Below are 18,112 nucleotides of genomic sequence, written 5' to 3'. Positions count from 1 at the left end.
CTGCCACCAGAATGATCCAGGCATCTGAAGCTCTGCTTTAGGGCTCCAATTGTCTTTTCAACGATGTTGCGTGTTGCTATGTGACTTTCATTATAACGCTTCTCTACTTCAGTGACGGGATTACGCAGAAGGGTCATGAGCCAACTGGCAAGGCCATATCCTTTATCTGCCAGCATCCAACCGTGACCTTCTGCTGATTGACAAACAGGTCAGGGATAGCACTCTCACATAGGATGTGTGCATCATGGATGCTGCCAGGCAATGTAGCATTTACGCTCATGATTGTTTGGTTGTGGTCGGCAACAAGCTGCACACTTAGGGAGTGGAACCCCTTTCTGTTACGAAACACTTCCGCGTTCTTTAAGGGTGCTTTCAGGGCAATGTGCGTGCAGTCTATTGCTCCCTGTACCTTAGGGAAGTGTGATATCCTGTAGAAACCCAAAGCCCTCTCTGTCTGTGCCTCCCTGGTCATTGGTGTTATATATGTAAACTTGTATTTACTCTGTACAGCCACCAGAGGGCTCATCCCCTGGAGTCCCAAGGGATCCCATAATCCCATGGGAGAACAGATATTTAAGGAGGCTTCACAGATTGGAGAGGCACTCTGGAGACCTGCAATAAAAGACTAACGTCACATTTTACTTTGAGTTCACAGTGTTCAGTCTGACTCTTTCTCCATACACAACAATTGGGAAGCTTATGAAGTTCATTCTGCGAGCGTAAAGGGCTTCAGTCACTTGTCGAATGCAGCAGTGTGTAGCGTGCTGAGAGATATGGCAGATGTCGCCAGCTGAAGCCTGAAAAGATCCCGATGCGTAGAAGGCTAGGGCAGCAGTAACCTTCACCTCAATGGACAGTGCGGTTCTGATGGTGCTGGAAGGCTGCAGATCACCCTTGACGAGTTGGCATATCTCATCGATGACCTCCTTCTGGAATTGCAGCCTCCTAAGACAAGCGTTTTCAGACAAGTTCAGGTTAGATTGCTTTTCCAAGTACCTTCGTTGGCTGTACGGCCGCCTCCTCCATCTTCGTCTCTGTCTACGCATTACTCTGCCACCTCTTCTATTGATCCTTTCAGTAACCAGCGTGTGAACAGTTACAAGTAATGGCAGGGAAAGCATAGGCCCCATCACTATCAATTAGTTTCACTAAATTAAACTGATCTCTCTACTCTCTGCACTCTCTACACTGTATACCAGTCAGTCTAATAGGCCCCAACAATATCAGTAATTATTTTCACTATATATAAAAGCACTTTTCAAAAAAAATGCCTATACAATACCTAATATATTATATAAACCCTAATCTAATATTCTGAGTTGAATTATCTTTAAATAACTCTCTAAATAACTCACAACTATTCAGCTCCTTCTTTTCTGTTGCCTCCACCCTTCCTCTGATCTTCAAAATGGCGTCCATAGTGCCCATTTCCTTCTGTTATGCCCAGTAAAAGCAACTATTTCTCAGCGATCTTTTTGGCCTTGAATCAGCCCAGCGAAGTGCATGCTAGTTGCCGAAACTTGCGATGGGCCTTGTGTGGGCGATCAATTCGGCGATCATTTCAGCCCAACTCGGGAGCTGCAAAACAACATTAGACGGCTCAAGGCTCAAGGCTCAGGTCCAACAAAAAACTCGGGATCTAAAGATCAAGGTGGTGGATGGAGAAAGCACAAGAGGTACAACAACTGGTCGACAGCCACAATATGCGAGGATTCTTCGCTGCAGTCAAGGCCACCTACGGTCCAAACTCCCAAGGCCCCATCCCACTCCTGGCCAAGAACGGGGGAACACTCATCAAGGACACCGAGGCTGTCAGGGTCCGATGGAAGGAGCACTTTGAAGATCTCCTCAATCGAGACTCTGCCTTTGACTCGAGTGTTCTCGATTCCATCCCGCAGCATGTGACCCGCCATCAACTCAGTGAAACCACAACTTTACACGAGGTAGGCAAAGCCATAAAACAGCTTAATAACAACAAGGCTACGGGTGTGGATGGAATCCCTGCTGAGGTGCTAAAATATGGTGGAGAGGCGCTGTTGGCGCGGATACATGACCTCATCTCTCTCATCTGGAGGGAGGAGAGCATGCCGGGAGATCTGAGAGATGCAGTGATTGTGACCATCTTTAAAAAGGGGGGACAAGTCCGACTGTGGCAACTACAGAGGAATCTCCCCGCTTTCAGCCACTGGGAAAGTTGTCGCTCGAGTTCTCCTCAATCGTCTTCTCCCTGTGGCCGAGGAGCTCCTCCCAGAATCACAATGCGGATTTCGTCCCCTACAGGGCACAACAGACATGATCTTTGTAGCGCGCCAGTTGCAGGAAAAATGCAGGGAGCAGCGCCAGCCCTTATACATGGCCTTTTTCGATTTTACAAAGGCCTTTGACACCGTCAACCGTGAGGATCTATGGAGCGCCCTCCTCCATTTCGGATGCCCCCAAAAGTTTGTCAACATCCTTCGCCTGCCTCACGATGACATGCAGGCCATGATCCTTACCAATAGATCCATTACAGACCCAATCCACATCCGGACCGGGGTCAAACAGGGCTGCATTATCGCTCCAACCCTCTTCTCAATCTTCCTCGCTGCCATGCTCCACCTCACAATCAACAAGCTCCCCGCTGGAGTGGAACTAAACTACAGAATCAGTGGGAAGCTGTTTAACCTATGCTGCCTCCAGGCCAGGTCCAAGATCACCCCAACCTCTGTCGTTGATCTGCAGTTTGCGAACGACGCCTGCATTTGCGCACATTCTGAGGCTGAACTTCAGGATATAGTCAATGTATTCACTGAGGCATATGAAAGCATGGGCCTTACGCTTAATATCCGTAAGACAAAGGTCCTCCACCAGCCTGTCACCACCGCACAGCACTGCCCTCCAATCATCAAGATCCACGGCGCGGCCCTGGACAACGTGGACCATTTCCCATATCTCGGGAGCCTCTTAACAAAGGCAGACATTGATGCGGAGATTCAGCATCGCCTCCAGTGCGCCAGTGCAGCCTTCGGTCGTCTGAGGAAAAGAGTGTTTGAAAACCAGGCCCTCAAATCTACCACCAAACTCATGGTCTACAGGGCTGTAGTAATACCCGCCCTCCTGTATGGATCTGAGGCATGGACGATGTATAGAAGGCACCTCAAGTCGCTGGAGATATGTCACCAACGATGTCTCCGCAAGATCCTGCAAATCCCCTGGGAAGACAAGTGCACCAACATTAGTGTCCTCGACCAGGCTAACATCCCCAGTATTGAAGCACTAACCATACTCGATCAGCTTCGCTGGGCAGGCCACATAGTATGCATGCCAGATACGATACTCCCTAAGCAAATGCTTTATGCGGAGCTCCTTCATGGTAAAGGAGCCAAAGGAGGACAGCAGAAACGTTATAAGGACACCCTCAAAGCCTCGCTGGTAAAGTGCGACATCACCACTGACACCTGAGAGACTCTGGCCACAGACCGCCGGAGGTGGAGAAAGTCCATCCAGGGAGGCGTTGAGCTCTTTGAGTCTCAACGCAAAGAGCGTGAAGAGGCCAAGCACAAACAGCGGAAGGAGTGCGCGGCAAACCAGCCCCACCCACCCCTTCCCTCTGTCCCACCTGTAACAGAGTCTGTGGTTCTCATATCGGACTGTTCAGCCATCAAAGAACTCACTTTGGGAGTGGAAGCAAGTCCTCCTCGATTCCGAGGGACTGCCTGTGATGATGATGATGACATTTCAGCGAAGTGAGCCGAAACTTGGGCATCTGTCTTTTCAGCGATGTTTTGGGCCTAGTTTTCACTTTTTCCTCAAAATGGGCGATAGAGGTCCGTTTTGGGCGATAGATGGGCGATGTGAAGTGAAAAGTCTAGCCCATTGTTTTAGAAAGAATTAAGAACTTGAAAATAGATAGAGCAGCCAGGCCGGATGATATCCACCCGAGGGTCCTCCGGGAGATGGGACGTGTACTCTGCGAGCCCCTAACCTATATTTTTTAACAGCTCTGGAATGCACTCTGGAATGGTTCCTACAGATTTAAAGGAGGCTAATGTAGTCCCCATTTTTAAAAAAGGTGACAAGACAGACCCAGGTAACTATAGGCCCATCAGTTTAACATTAGTAATAGGTAAGATGCTTGAAGGAATCATAAGAGATGCAATACTTGGATAGGAAGGGACATATTCAGGACACCCAACATGGCATCATAAAAAAAAGTTATGTCTCACAAATCTAATTGTATTTTTTGAAAAGTTACAAACTTGGTGGATGAGGGATGCCCAATAGACATCGTTTACTTAGATTTCCAAAAAGCTTTTGATAAGGTACCACATAAGAGGCTTCTGGTATTAATGAAAATATATTGAGTTGGATTCAGAACTGGCTGGCAGGATGCAGGCAAAAGTAATTATAGATGGATTTGGATGTTTGGAGACCGGTCACCAGTGGTGTCCTGCAGGGATCAGTGTTCTCATGCATAAAAGGAGCGGAGGTGATACCATTGGCAGTTCGGGACCATAAAAGGAGCGGTCAGCGGCCCAGGAGCAGCGTGGAGGCATGCCACGTCAGGGAGCAGTGCGAGCTGGTGCAGGAGGGCGACGGCAGCGAAGAGTGACGTCATCAAGGTCCAGGTCGGTGATTGGAGGGTAGGCAGATACAGCAGGAGTGGCGAGGTTGGGGTGTAGGAGCGGCGAGAGATTGTGGAGGGATGTGATCGGGGCGAGTTCGGGGCCAGGGGCAGCGTGGGCCAGCACACACTGCGATATGTGTGCGCACTAGGTCCGTGCGGCAGAGCTGGTCTCCATTCATCTTGGGTAATCCTTGCCACTGGACCAAGACCTAGCTCTGTCAAGCCTGTATAGTGGCTGATGTGCAATGGCCACCACACGTTAAAAAAAATCCATGCACAATGGCATCTTCCACCCCTGAGGATGTAGTTTGGGTTCTTCTTTCGAAACACCGTGAACACATCCCTTTTTTGGCATGGAAGCAAGTCATCCTCGTTTCGAGGGACCGCCTATGATGATGATGCAGGGAAAAGTGTTGGGAACATTGCTTTTACTATTTTTATTAATGATCTGGGGGCACAATTTGCAAATTTGCAGATGATACCTAGATCTGTGCGAGTGTTAGAACTGTAGAAGATGCTCGTCTGCTTCAGGCAGATCTTTGTGTTGGGAGATTGGGCTCAAGACTGGAAAATGATATATAACTTCGATAAGTGCAGTGTTATGCATATGGGCAGGGCAAATGCTCAACATTCATATACCCTCCAGGGAAAGGCATTAAAGATGGTGGAGATAGAAAGGGATTTGGGTATTCTAGTGCATACATTTTTAAAGGTACATGAGCAATGCTGTGCAGCGAAAGCTAGAGAAAATAGGATGTTGGGGTGTATCCATAAGACAATTGAGTATAAGACGAGGCGTCCTGATTTGTCCTTGTTCAAAACCTTAGTCAGGCCGCACTTGGAATACTGTGTCCAGTTTTGGTCTCCTCACATGGTGGATGATATTGAGGCTCTGGAAAGGGTGCAAAAGAGGGCCAGTAGACTAATTCAAAGTCTAAAGCATCTTAGTTATCAAGATAGGCTAAAAGACCTTAGAGCAATGTAGACTTAAGGGGGATCTGATTGAGGTTTATAAGATAATGAAGGGAATAGACAGTTTATTTCAATTAAATAGGTTAGGCAGGATAGGACTAGATCTAGGTTAAACATCAGGAGGTGGTTCTTTTCCCAGAAAATAGTAGACCTCTGGAATAAGCTGCCGTTTCATGTGGTGGATGCAGACTCGCTGAATTCCTTCAAGCGAAAGCTGGATTTGTTTCTGGCTGCGGCGGAGATCACCTCTTACAGAAGATAGGTACCGCAGGGAATTCAGGGCCAGAATGATCTCCTGGACTAGTTTTGATCACCTAGATGAGTCGGAGAAGAATTTCTCAAGATTTCTTTTTTTTCCCAAATTGACCTGGGTATTTTATCTGTTTTTTTGCCTCTCCCAGATCTTCTTCTCTTAGGCAGTCCCTCGGAGTCGAGGAAGACTTCCAGGACATCAAATGGTTTCGGGTGAGGTGGAGTACATATGTTGTGATACACAAGGTATCGCAATTGTGTGGGACAAGATCGATGGACCAGATTGCCTTTATCTGTCCATCATTGTTCGTAACTGGCACAATGGGGCTTTGTATGATGCAGGGTTAGAAGAGCACATCCAGCACTACCAATCTACAATGTAGTGATAACATTTTCATGTACGCGCTAAGCGCATGATTTTTCCAGAACCAAACTAGGCTTTAGTTATACAATGCATATAGGATGCTCAAAATGACTTTTCAGGACAGGGCAATTATCTTAGAGCATAAGTACATACTGCCTTTAGCAAAAGAAAATATCCTTTAAAAATGTAAAATCAGTAGAATGAAAACACAACAAAAATCATTAGGAACTGTTTAAAATCAAAAATGCATCATCCACTATATACTTATACCAATTTGCTGTAAGGAATTAAAATTGATAATTTCTAAAGAATAGATAAAAATGATTGATCACAAGCAGCTTCACCATCCATCACTGAGCTACATCTACTTTACTAAACCAACCAACCCAGGAACATTCATAGTAACCCTTAAACTGCTAAGTAAAGCTTTAAATGGCAAATGTGGTCTTAAACCTATGAGACAAATAGGTCGCATCCAATTAAAAATGAATGTTCTGTTTAATTCTACTTGAGTGTTGCATACCTCTAAAGCAGTCTGATTGAAGAGCGTAATGAATTGTGCAGTAAGGACAACCACCACTTCCTCTCGTAGGTATTCTGAAATGGAAAAAAAGACTCATTGATTGTATATTTAAAATAACTGGAAGTTTCAATGAAATGAAAAATCAAGTATATTCTATAATGGACGGTGATAGGCGCTGCCAAATTACTGCTCAGGTGGTGAAGATGGAAACAAACCGCAAATAGTTTTACAAAGAAATGTTATGGTTGGATTCAGGTTTTCATAGAATCTAAGAAATAGGTTAGATATTTCCCCCTCCACCCATGCTTCTGAATGCAACAAAAAATTAATTAATTTTATTCAAAAGTGCTGACCTTCGTTTTTAATTAATGCTAGGCTGACTGCTGTAAAGCTGCTATTGGAACACTGCAGCTACACAATTCAACAACAATTTGTGGTGGTTCATTATACAGGGACAGCATTAATAGGCTAATTAATAGGCTAGTTATTGTATCAATCCGGTACTCAATATGATCTGGAGACAGCAATCTTAACTCATGATTAAGGTGATTGGGCACTATTATATTCATTTGAAAAGTCAAATATCATTTCAAGGAAAATAGCCTGAGAATTTACTTAAAATTATAACATACAGTTTCTTTAAAAAGAGAAAGTGTGAAGACCAAAATTCCTGGCAGCTTTATTTTAAGGAAATGTTATAAAAAAATTATAAAAAATAATTGCTAAGAAAAAAAGTGAATGTATTTATTTGACAATCTTTCATCATACACTTAGAAAAATCTTCTGTCCACAAGGTGACATATTGAGACTGCCAAAAACACAAGATCCCCAAGGACAATGGAAAATGGTAAATGAAAGAAAGAATGAATAAAACTGACATGCAATTATGAACCATGAAGTCTAAAGGCTTATTGGAGTGCACAAAGCCATGGGAAAGCTTTAGCCTACCCAGTATAAAATCTCCATTTTTGCCTGTATTCTCAACAAGCATCAGGGGCAATTGAAATATCCTCCCTTTATTGAAGTCTCTGGCTACTATCAGCTATGATACTTAATATACAAAAAAAAACAGATCTCTCACTTTTTAAGTTAGTCTTTCATCTGAAGGAAGGCATATACATTTGCAAATAGCTAAATTAATCCATCTAGGGAAATAAAAACAAATAAATACTAGATTCCTATCTCTTTAAGACTAATTGGGCTGAGGTCATATCATTACCCCTTTGTTGTCCATGACAGCATCTCCAGGTAGTTATCTGAAGTTCTTTTTACTTGAAAACATACATGTGTAGGTCCGGAAAGAATTCCAAACACAAGAAGCTAATTACCCACATTCCAAATTTCAAGTGTTGAAAACCAAATCAATTTTTAAATACTATAAGACAGTTAAGCAACCAACAGTTTTAACATGAAATTGTCTGCAGGGTCAGAGAAAGAAAGTTGTGTTTCGAGGACAGGTAAGAAAGGTCAAACTCAACTAATTTTTAAAGCAAGGAGAAAGGAAGGCAAAAAGAGAGTGGAAAAGAAAACTTTAATTATGACTACTGCGCTATGTGTATGTGTCAAAAACAGTAATTTTTGGCAAAAGTATAATGGCTGCTGATCCACTGAAGTATTCCTATATGCTCAATGGAACCAAACACTTCATAGTACAGAGTTCTGCTGTTGAAAACCCTACTTCTAAAGTGGCAGCCTTGAGTTTTTGCTCCAAAGGTGATATAAACTAAAGCAGTTATTTAAATTTATCTGACATTTACTATGGACTGTTTGTTAGTGATTTTCCAATTCAACTAGTAAATAGAACTCTGCTTACATTCAACTTTTGTGGTGTGATATATGCACATAACTGAATTCCATTATAGTTTCTGTCTTTTGTACTTTTAATATATACAAAAGCAGGATTATGGATACTGAAAAATGAACCGTATTAATTTCGAGTAAAAATGTCACACTAAAACTAAACCAGAAATGTAAACAAAGTTGAGAAAAATCATCTTGCTAAAATGATTATCTACAAAGTTAAGTAAAAATGAAAAACCCACAATGCTCAAGAAGTCTCATATTTTCCATGGTGAAATGTTGTATTCATACATTATTTATAATTGAGTATGTGCATGAGCATCAAGGGGTGAAATACTTTTCAGCTCCTTTATAGTTAAAGACCCAACAATATTTGCAAAACTGCATAGTTTTGAAACATATAATCTGAAGTCATATTCCAGGTTTTTGTTTAAAAAAGGAATTTTACCATAAGTATTTAAGATGATAATTCCATTAATTGCTTAATGCAATTCCTGGTATAGCAATGAGCTATACAAGCCAAGTTAGTACCAGATTCAAACTCCAAATCGGGATTGGGTTTGCGGATCTCTACTGCAGCAGCAGGAGTAATTACTTAAGAGTTAGGGAAAAAAATCCTACTACTAATTGCTACCCAACAGGCTAAGAAGCTGTGGGTGTGTGTGCAAGTGCACACGTGTCCAGGAGGACAGAATGGAGCCGCTCCATTGAATGAAAGGTGATGAAAATGTATACTTAGGTGAGGCACTAGAGCACTGTGGAACCAGACTATTTTGGTACCACAGGTTGAGCATCTGAAATCCTGAAATTCGGAATGTTCCGGAATCCGGGCCAATCTGTGGTGAATTAACCAAATTTTAAAAACCGAATTAACCACTGAAAAAGAATAAAAAAATAAAAAAAACTGTAACTTACCTTTTTTGCAGGTCTTCAACGCAGGTTTTTCCCGGCCGCCGACCCCTGACTCGGAACAGACGTTGCCGAACCCGGAACCGTCGACAATCCTCTCCCTCCAACCGCACTCCCCAGACCCCGCCGGATTCTCCTGGCCCCGCCTGACTCTCCTGGCATCCCCCACTCCTTACCTTGGCCCGCCGCCTGCCGGACTCCCCAGGCCCCACCGCCCACCCTGCTCCTACCTTGGCCCGCTGTCCACCGGTTTCCCCAGGCCCCGCCGGACTCCCTGCTCCTACCTTGGCCCGCTGTCCACCGGTTTCCCCAGGCCCCGCCGGACTCCCTGCTCCTTACCATGGCCCGCCGCCTGCCCAACCCCTCGCTCCATTCCCCCCCCCCCCCCCACCCCACCCCTCGCTCCATTCCCCCCCCCACCCTCCGGCTCCTTCACCCCCTCCCACTCGCTCCTTACCTCACCCGCCGCGCCCCCTCCTTACTTTGGCCCGGGCGTTTCCGGTTTCGGGACATCGGAAAGACGTTCCGAAATCCGGAAATACCCAAAATTCAGAACGGCCTCGGTCCCAAGGTTTCCGGATTTCGGACGCTCCACCTGTATAGAACTCACGAGTCCGTGCCATTTGGGACAATAAAAAGGGATGGACGTGGGGGCGGGGGGGGAAAGGAGGGGAAAAGACAATTATAAAAATAAACTAAATATTTGTTATCTGTAAAATATTAAATTAAGTCATGCACTTTCAACTGGAACACAATGTCTAATGAAGGACGATGGGTCATTGACCTGAAACGTTAACTCTGTTTTTCTCTCCACAGATGCTGCCTCACCCACTGAGATTTCCAGCATTTTGTGTTTTTATTTCAGATTCCAGCATCTGCAGTATTTTGCTTTTATCTAATGAGAGGTCAGACATTTAGTTTGAAAATTTGATTAAAATCTGATGACATACTTTTTTTAAAAAAAAAAAGAAAAAGACTTTGTTGACAACACATGAGCAAGACACATAGATAATCCACAGCACACCCACTTTTGAAATAAACTGTATTCAATAAGTGAAGGATGCTTAAGTTTTGTCAAATATTTTGATAAGTTGGTGTTCATGTACAAAAGGATAAATAATGCCACAAAATGTGTTGGCGGGGCAGGTGGTTACAAATGGGTTACAGCTAACAATTTGCTAATACCCACCTTTAGTGACACTGAAATTGTGGAATGGATCATCATTTTTGTAATCTTCATCAATGTGCCCATTAGGAATATACTGATACTCATCTACTCTGCTACATTCACCATCCATTTCATTAGTTGGTAGAACAGGTAATTTTTCATTTTCATTAATGCTACCATACCGATTGTTCTCTGCAGCAGCATAATTCACATCATCATCATAAACCAAAGGTTCTTCCTCCTCTTCAGCTGAAATTAGTCTTCTTTGAGAATTGTGTTTGGGAACCAATGGAAGGTCATAATACATAAAAATAATCATCACTTGAAGAATGATCCACATAAAACACATGAACAGCTGTAACAAAATGAACAGAAAAAAATTAGTGCGCAAGAAACTTCGGTGCATAGTTAACGTTGAATATTTTGAGACAATTACCTTGTACAAATACCGATGCAAATTCTCTCTTGCAATTCATCATAATTAACTAGTCATCATAGTATACCAAGCTGAAAGTTTGCTGGCAAAATTGGTACCTCAACATATTCGGACTTCTAAAAATCTCTGTTTATTGTTACGTGTTTATACGTTATTGCAAATGTTGTTTTCTTTACATCTGTAATTCAACTCCTAACCAAAGTCACAAATTACATCTTCTGTAACTAACCATATTGCATTATCTTACCCCGTCCTTTCTGCAGTACTAGTACCACTGCTTTTCTTGATATATATTAATGACTTAGACTTGGGTGTAAAGGGCACAATCTCAAAATTTGCAGATGACACAAAACTCGGAAGTATAGTGAACAGTGAGGAGGATAGTGTTAGACTTCAAGAAGACTGGTGGAATGGGCAGACACATAGCAGATGAAATTTAGCACAGAAAAGTGCGGAGTGATACATTTTAGTGGGAAAAATGAGGAGAGACAATATAAACTAAAGGGTACAATTCTAAAGTGGGTGCATGAACAGGGAGACCTGGGGGTATATGTGCACAAATCCTTGAAGGTGGCAGGGCAGGTTGAGAAAACGGTCAAAAAAGCATACGGGCTTTATAAATAGAGGTATCGGGCCCAAGTTTCGAGCCGCGCCTAGAACGGCGCAGTCCCGACCTGGACGCCCATTTTTCGCGCCACAAAGTGCGCCTAAAAAAAACCTCCAGATTCTCCACCTCCCTGCAGGTCCTCTGGCCCTCGGCGCGGCGCAGCGCAGCAGGAGCTGTAGGGGGCGGAGCCAGGTCCCTGCGCTGAAAACAGTGCCGGGACCTCTGCACATGCGCGCTACAGTGGGCGCGCAAGTGCAGTAGCTCCAGGCGCCCAAATCTGTGTGGGAGGGGCCTGAAGCACGCAGCCCCTAGCCCTGGCCGAATGGCCTCACTGGAGCTGCGTGAATAAGGCTCCTCCCACGGCCAGCTCCTGCTTCCTCCCGACCCGACTCAACTTCCACTTCCCGCCCCCGGACCGGACCCGACACCCGCTCCCCCCCCGCCCCGACACCCGCTTCCCTTCCCCCCCCCCCCCCGCCGCCTCCAGACCCAACTCCCGCTCGCCCACCCCGCCCCCGGACTGGATCCGACCTGACCTCCCCCGACCCGAACCGACTTCCCTCCCACCCCCCCCGACACGAAACAACGCCACCTACCTGTAAATCTGGTGCTGGGGACAGGCCCTGCCTGAAGTCTTGGACCCGGCCCGTTCAGCCTCCCTCCCCCTTCTCCTTCCCCCCTCCCAACCCCCAATCTCCTTCCCCCCCCTCCCCAATCTCCTTCCCCCCCCAATCTCCTTCATGCCCCCCCCAATCTCCTTCCCCTTTCTCCCCCCCTCCCCCCCATCCCTCCCCCTGCTCCCCCATCCCTCCCTCTGCTCCCCCCCTCCTCGCTGTCAGAAACACAGACACTGACAGACAGAGAATGAGAGACACACAGACAGACAGAGAGATAGAGACACTGACAGAGACACACTGCGAAGGGCATCCCAGCACGCTGTTGGAGGGCTCCCGGTGCTGCAGTCGGTAAGTAGAAAATGTTTTATTTATTGATTTAAAAAAAAAATTATTTCTTATAAATTTTTTTTGATTGATTTATTGGTTAATTTATTGATGTATTTATCATTTATTATTGATGATGGCTCTTTATTTGTAAAACTGAAGTGTTTAATGTTTGTAAACTTCCCTTTAAACATCCCACCCCCCACCATTCCCTACGCCTGATTTGTAACCTACGCCTGATTTTCTAAAGTGTAGACAAGGTTTTTTCGAGCGTACAAAAATCTTCACTTACTCCATTCTAAGTTAGTTTGGAGTAAGTTTTCACTGACAAAACTTTGAAAACAGGCGTAAGTGGCCGGACACGCCCCCTTTTGAAAAAAAAATTCTGTTCCAAAGTGAAACTGTTCTAACTGACTAGAACTGGAGCAAACTAAATGACGAGAATTCCGATTTCTAAGATACTCCGTTCTACACCAGTTGCTCCTAAAAATCAGGAGCAAATCATGTGGAAACTTGGGGCCATTGAGTGCAAAAGCAAGGAAGTTTTGATGAACCTTTATAAAACACTGGGTTCGGCCTCAACTGGAGTATTGTGTCCAATTGTGCACATAAATCTCGGCTGAAGCTCCAATGCAGTGCTGAGGGAGCGCTGCACTGTCGGTGGGGCTGTTTTTCAGATGAGATGTTAAATCGAGGCCCCATCTGCTTTCATAAGAACATTAAAAATAGGAGCAGCAGTAAACCATACGGCCCCTCAAGACTGCTCCGCCATTTAATATGATCATGGCTGATGCGATCATGGACTCAGGTCCACTTCCCTGCCCGCTCCCCATAACCCCTTATTGGTTAAGAAACTGTCCATCTCTGTCTTCAATTTATTCAAATGTCCCGGCTTCCACAGCTCTCTGAGGCAGCGAATTCCAGATTTACAACCCTCAGAAGAAATTCCTCCTTATCTCAGTTTTAAATGGGTGGCCCCTTATTCTAAGATTATGCCCCCTAGTTCTAGTCTCCCCTATCAGTGGAAACATCCTCTCTGCATCCATCTTGTCAAGCCCCTCAATCTTATACATTTCGATAAGATCACCTCTCATTCTTCTGAATTCCAATGAGTAGAGGCCCAAACTCCTCAACCTTTCCTCATAATCAACCCCCTCATCTCCGGAATCAACCTAGTGAACCTTCTCTGAACTGCCTCCAAAGCAAGTATATCCTTTCGTAAATATAGAAACCAAAACTGTACACAGTATTCCAGGTGTTGCCTCAGCAATACCCTGTAGCAAGACTTCCCGACTTTTTTTATACTCCATCCCCTTTGCAATAAAGGTCAAGATTCCATTGGCCTTCCTGATCACTTGCTGTACCTGCATACTAACCTTGTGTTTCATGCACAAGTATCCCCAGGTCCCGCTGTACTACAGCACTTTGCAATTTAAATAATAACTTGCTCTTTGATTTGTTTCTGCCAAAGTGCATGACCTCACACTTTCCAACATTATACTCCATCTGCCAAATTTTTGCCCATTCACTTAGCCTGTCTATGTCCTTTTGCAGATTTTTTTGTGTCCTCCTCACACATTGCTTTTCTTCCCATCTTTGTATCGACAGCAAACTTGGCTACGTTAACAACTTGGAAGAAAGGACCAAGTGTAATATAGATTGTAAATAGTTGGGGTCCCCGCACTGATCCCTGTGGCACCCCACTAGTTACTGATTGCCAACCCGAGAATGAACCATTTATCCTGACTCTCTGTTTTCTGTTAGTTAGCCAATCCTCTATCCATATTACCCCCAACCCCGTGAACTTTTATCTTGTACAGTAACCTTATGTGGCACCTTGTCAAATGCCTTCTGGAAGTCCAAATACACCACATAAGTGAACATAAAAGATCCCCTGGCACTATTTTGATGAATAGCAGGGGAGCTATCCCCGGTGTTGTGGCCAATATTTATCCTTCAACCAATGTAACAAAAAAAAATCATCACATTGCTGTTTGTGGGAGCTTGCTGTGTGAAAATTGGCTGCCCGTTTCCCACATTATAACATTGACTACACTCCAAAAGTACTTCATTGGCTGTAAAGCGCTTTGAGACGTCCAGTGGTCGTGAAAGGCGCTATATATACGCATGTCTTTTTTTAAAATTCTGGGCAACGCACTTTAGGAAGGATGTGAAGGCCTTAGAACAGGTGCAGAAAAGATTTACAAGAATGGTTCAGGGATGAGGGACTTTAGTTTCATGGATAGACTGGAGAAGCTGGGGTTATTCTCCTTAGAGCAGAGAAGGTTGAGAGGAGATTTGATAGAGATGTTCAAAACCATGAAGGGTCGAGACAGAGAAGATAGAGAGAAACTTTTTCCATTGGTGGAAGGGTCGAGAACCAGATTTAAGGTGATTGGCAGAGGTAGAAGAACCAAAAGCGACATGAGGAAAAACTTTTTTATGCAGCAAGTGGTTAGGATCTGGAATGCACTACCTGAAAGGATGGTGGGGCAGATTCAATCATGGCTTTCAAAAGGGAATTAGATAAGTACTTGAAGAAAAAAAAATTGCAGAGCTATGGAGAAAGGGTGGGGGAGTGGGACTAGCTGAAGTGCTCTTGCAGAGAGTTAGCATGGGCTCGACGGGCTGAATGGTCTCCTTCTGTGTTGTAACCATTCTATGATTGACACGGTTGATCACACCAATGCCTATCCTATGTTATCCAATTCAGTGGGACTGACCTCGCTGGGTTCCACTTATTCATTAGCAGTCAGAGCATCACTACATTATTGCCAATTGCTTCTCCTTTCTCAGTCACCTTCAGCATAGCTCAGGGGTCCTTCCTTGGCTGCCACCACATTTAATCATCTACATGCTATCCTTTGGCTACTGTATCCAGAAACATGCATTAGCTTCCACATGCATGTTGATGGCACCCAGTTCTAATTTTCTGCTTCTTCCACTGACCAAAGGTTATTGTCTGTTGAATATTCAGAACTGGATAATCCAAAACTTCCCCCAGCTGACACGTTGGCAATACTAAGGTCATCCCTTTCAGCTCTCATTAGCAACTCTGACCTCAAGCTCAACCTCAAGTGGAATCAGAAGTGCATAACCTTGCTGACTGGCTCAACCCTAAACTTAGCTTACTTCCTCACATTCAATATCAAAATCACTTTCCTCCACAAGCAAAACCTTGCCCATCTCTGCTCCATCTTTTTCCTTCTGTTCCCAACACCCTTCATTAACTCCCCACATGCATCAAATCATCCAAAATACCACAGTCCCTGTTCTCACCTGCAATAACTTTCATCAAACCTTTCCTCTCCAAGCTGCATTGGCTTCCCATTCCCCAGCTTGTTGATTTAAAAACTCTGTGCTCTCACCTTATCCCACTTTAATGATCATCTTCTGCCTTATGTCCTTGTACACACACTATGCTCCTCTAACACTGGACATCTCCTTTCCCCTTGCTCCATCTTCTCCATCATTGGCAGCTGCTTATTCAGCAGCTAAGAATCCACTGTCTTACTTACCTTCCTCCTTACCGTAAAGCATGCAGATGTCTTCCTACATGCGGAGTACTATATAAAGACAATGGAAGATTTTGCTAAAAAAAAAGTCTCAACTCAAATTAAATATTTTTGGATTCCTTAGTACAATATATGTTTGTGTTTAAAATGTTTATGGTATCAGATGAACTCACATGAAACGCCATCCAGATTAAAAAATAAGCACAATCTTGTTGCCTTAGTACTTTCAATAGCCAAATCATGAGCCTTAAGAAATCTTTTAAAAGTAGGTGACATCAGCACTTTATTAGTGCACCTTCATTCAGCTGCTTGCCTGCAAATGGATTGTGATTTATCTAATGTGACTGGTTTGCAAGATATCTGAACACCAGTTTTGCGTTTCATTTTTATTACTAATGGTATTGGTAATGAAAAGAAAATCTTTTGAAAATCCTGATTATATTAACCGGTGTAGGGGTAGTTAGTATCATAATCTGTATTTGTTTATGCTATGCAATCCAATATAGTATGAATATGCCATAGGCCATCATTATTCTTAATTGTACATAAATTCACAAAGTAAAAATTTAAAAGATAAACAGAGTAATTCTTACCCCAGGTGACGTGTATTTATTCACTTCAAATGGTCCAAGGTTGAAGTTACAAAGTCTCAGGAATAGATTAAATCCTGGACCTAAAAGAAAATGCATAAAAACTAGCAATTTGGATCAATTTGGTGGAATAGCTGTTAACAGTGCTGAATATTTGAAAACTTAGAAATGAAGTAGAAGAGTTACTGAGCTCAAGATATAAATTAGCATATATAAAGCTCAGGCTGAAGCAAGTTTATATCAAATAATGTTAGTCCAAATTTCCTTAGAGAATGATTAAATTCTCAATGTAATTACCCTTTTTTTTATAAACAAAGTCAAACAAGGATAAAAAAATAATTTTAAAAGATACACAAATTAATGCACTGAAGTTTAGTTCTTAAAAAGTGACATACGTATTTTAGAATTGTAGCACTTTTCCCATTTTTTGTTTCCCAGCATCAATCACTCCCCAAGTCTTCTACAAGACATGAAAGATTAATTGGTGAATTTCTGTACTGTATTTTTATGATTCAACAAAAAGGTAGCTCAGGCATGGTCATAAGCAGAGTAACACAAATATGTCTTAACCACAGCCTCAGAAAGAGCACCCACCACTGAGAGTATGTTCATTTCTCAGACAATATAGCCTCTCTGATTGCCATACTCCTGGTCATAATCAGCTGATGGACAGGGGGGCGGGGGGGGGGAAAAGAGATAGACGGTAAATGATTGCAAAAAAAAAAAAGAGAGCAAGACACAAACAGAACGAAAGCAAGCACGAGAGCAAGCACAAAAGCGAATGCAAGAAAGAGAGGAAAGAAGGCAGCCAGGAAACACATTAGGCGAGAAATTCACAAAGCTGTTAAATTGGGGAGGATTACTTATCATTTGAAACATGCTCAGTGGTGGTGGTGGTGGGAGGAGAAAGGATCACTATTTTCTAGAGCTGTGAAACGGGGGTTTGGTCTAATTTTCTTTTTAAGATTGCTCAGGATGGTGTGTAATGCTTATAAGGCCATATATATTGCCCATCCCTAGTGGCTCCAAGAAGGCGGTATGGTCTTTTCCTTGAAATCACTGCGGTTATTGTGGTGAGTGCTCCACAGTAGTATTCGGTAGGGAATTCCAGGATATTAATAAAAGCAAGAATGAAGGAACAGAGGTACAAGTCAATGTCAGATTGTGCGCAACTTGGAAGTAGTGGTGTTCCCACATCATTGCTGCTCTAGTCCTTGTTGATGGTAGAGGTCATAGGAGAGGGGGGTGCTGTGGAAGTAACCTTGGCAAGTTGCTACAATGCATCTTGTAGATTATACATACTACAGCCACTGTATGTGGGTGATGGAGGGGGTGGATATTGAGCCTGGTCATGTGGGAAGCTAAAAAAATGAATTGTTCTGCCCTGGATAGTGCCTATTCCCTTTTAGAACCGTTGCAGTTGCGACAA

At 43.6% G+C, this 18,112-nt stretch overlaps 1 protein-coding gene across 1 annotated transcript in view; it reads right to left on the bottom strand.

Annotated features, from left to right (window-relative positions):
* Window positions 1-18,112, bottom strand: part of mfsd8l1 (major facilitator superfamily domain containing 8-like 1) — an 82,727-nt gene that overhangs the window by 31,252 nt on the left and 33,363 nt on the right. The window contains exons 5-7 of the mRNA XM_070882297.1: window positions 16,687-16,766; window positions 10,616-10,949; window positions 6,718-6,791 (exon numbers count right to left, since the gene is read on the bottom strand). Coding sequence (XP_070738398.1) covers window positions 6,718-6,791; window positions 10,616-10,949; window positions 16,687-16,766 — 488 coding nt within the window. The remainder of the gene's footprint in view (window positions 1-6,717; window positions 6,792-10,615; window positions 10,950-16,686; window positions 16,767-18,112) is intronic.

Source organism: Pristiophorus japonicus, chromosome 6, assembly GCF_044704955.1.
Source record: "Pristiophorus japonicus isolate sPriJap1 chromosome 6, sPriJap1.hap1, whole genome shotgun sequence".
In the NCBI taxonomy this organism is placed as follows: Eukaryota; Metazoa; Chordata; class Chondrichthyes; family Pristiophoridae; genus Pristiophorus; species Pristiophorus japonicus.
Note: the sequence above shows the minus strand (reverse complement) of the source record. Positions and strands in the feature narration are given on the sequence as shown.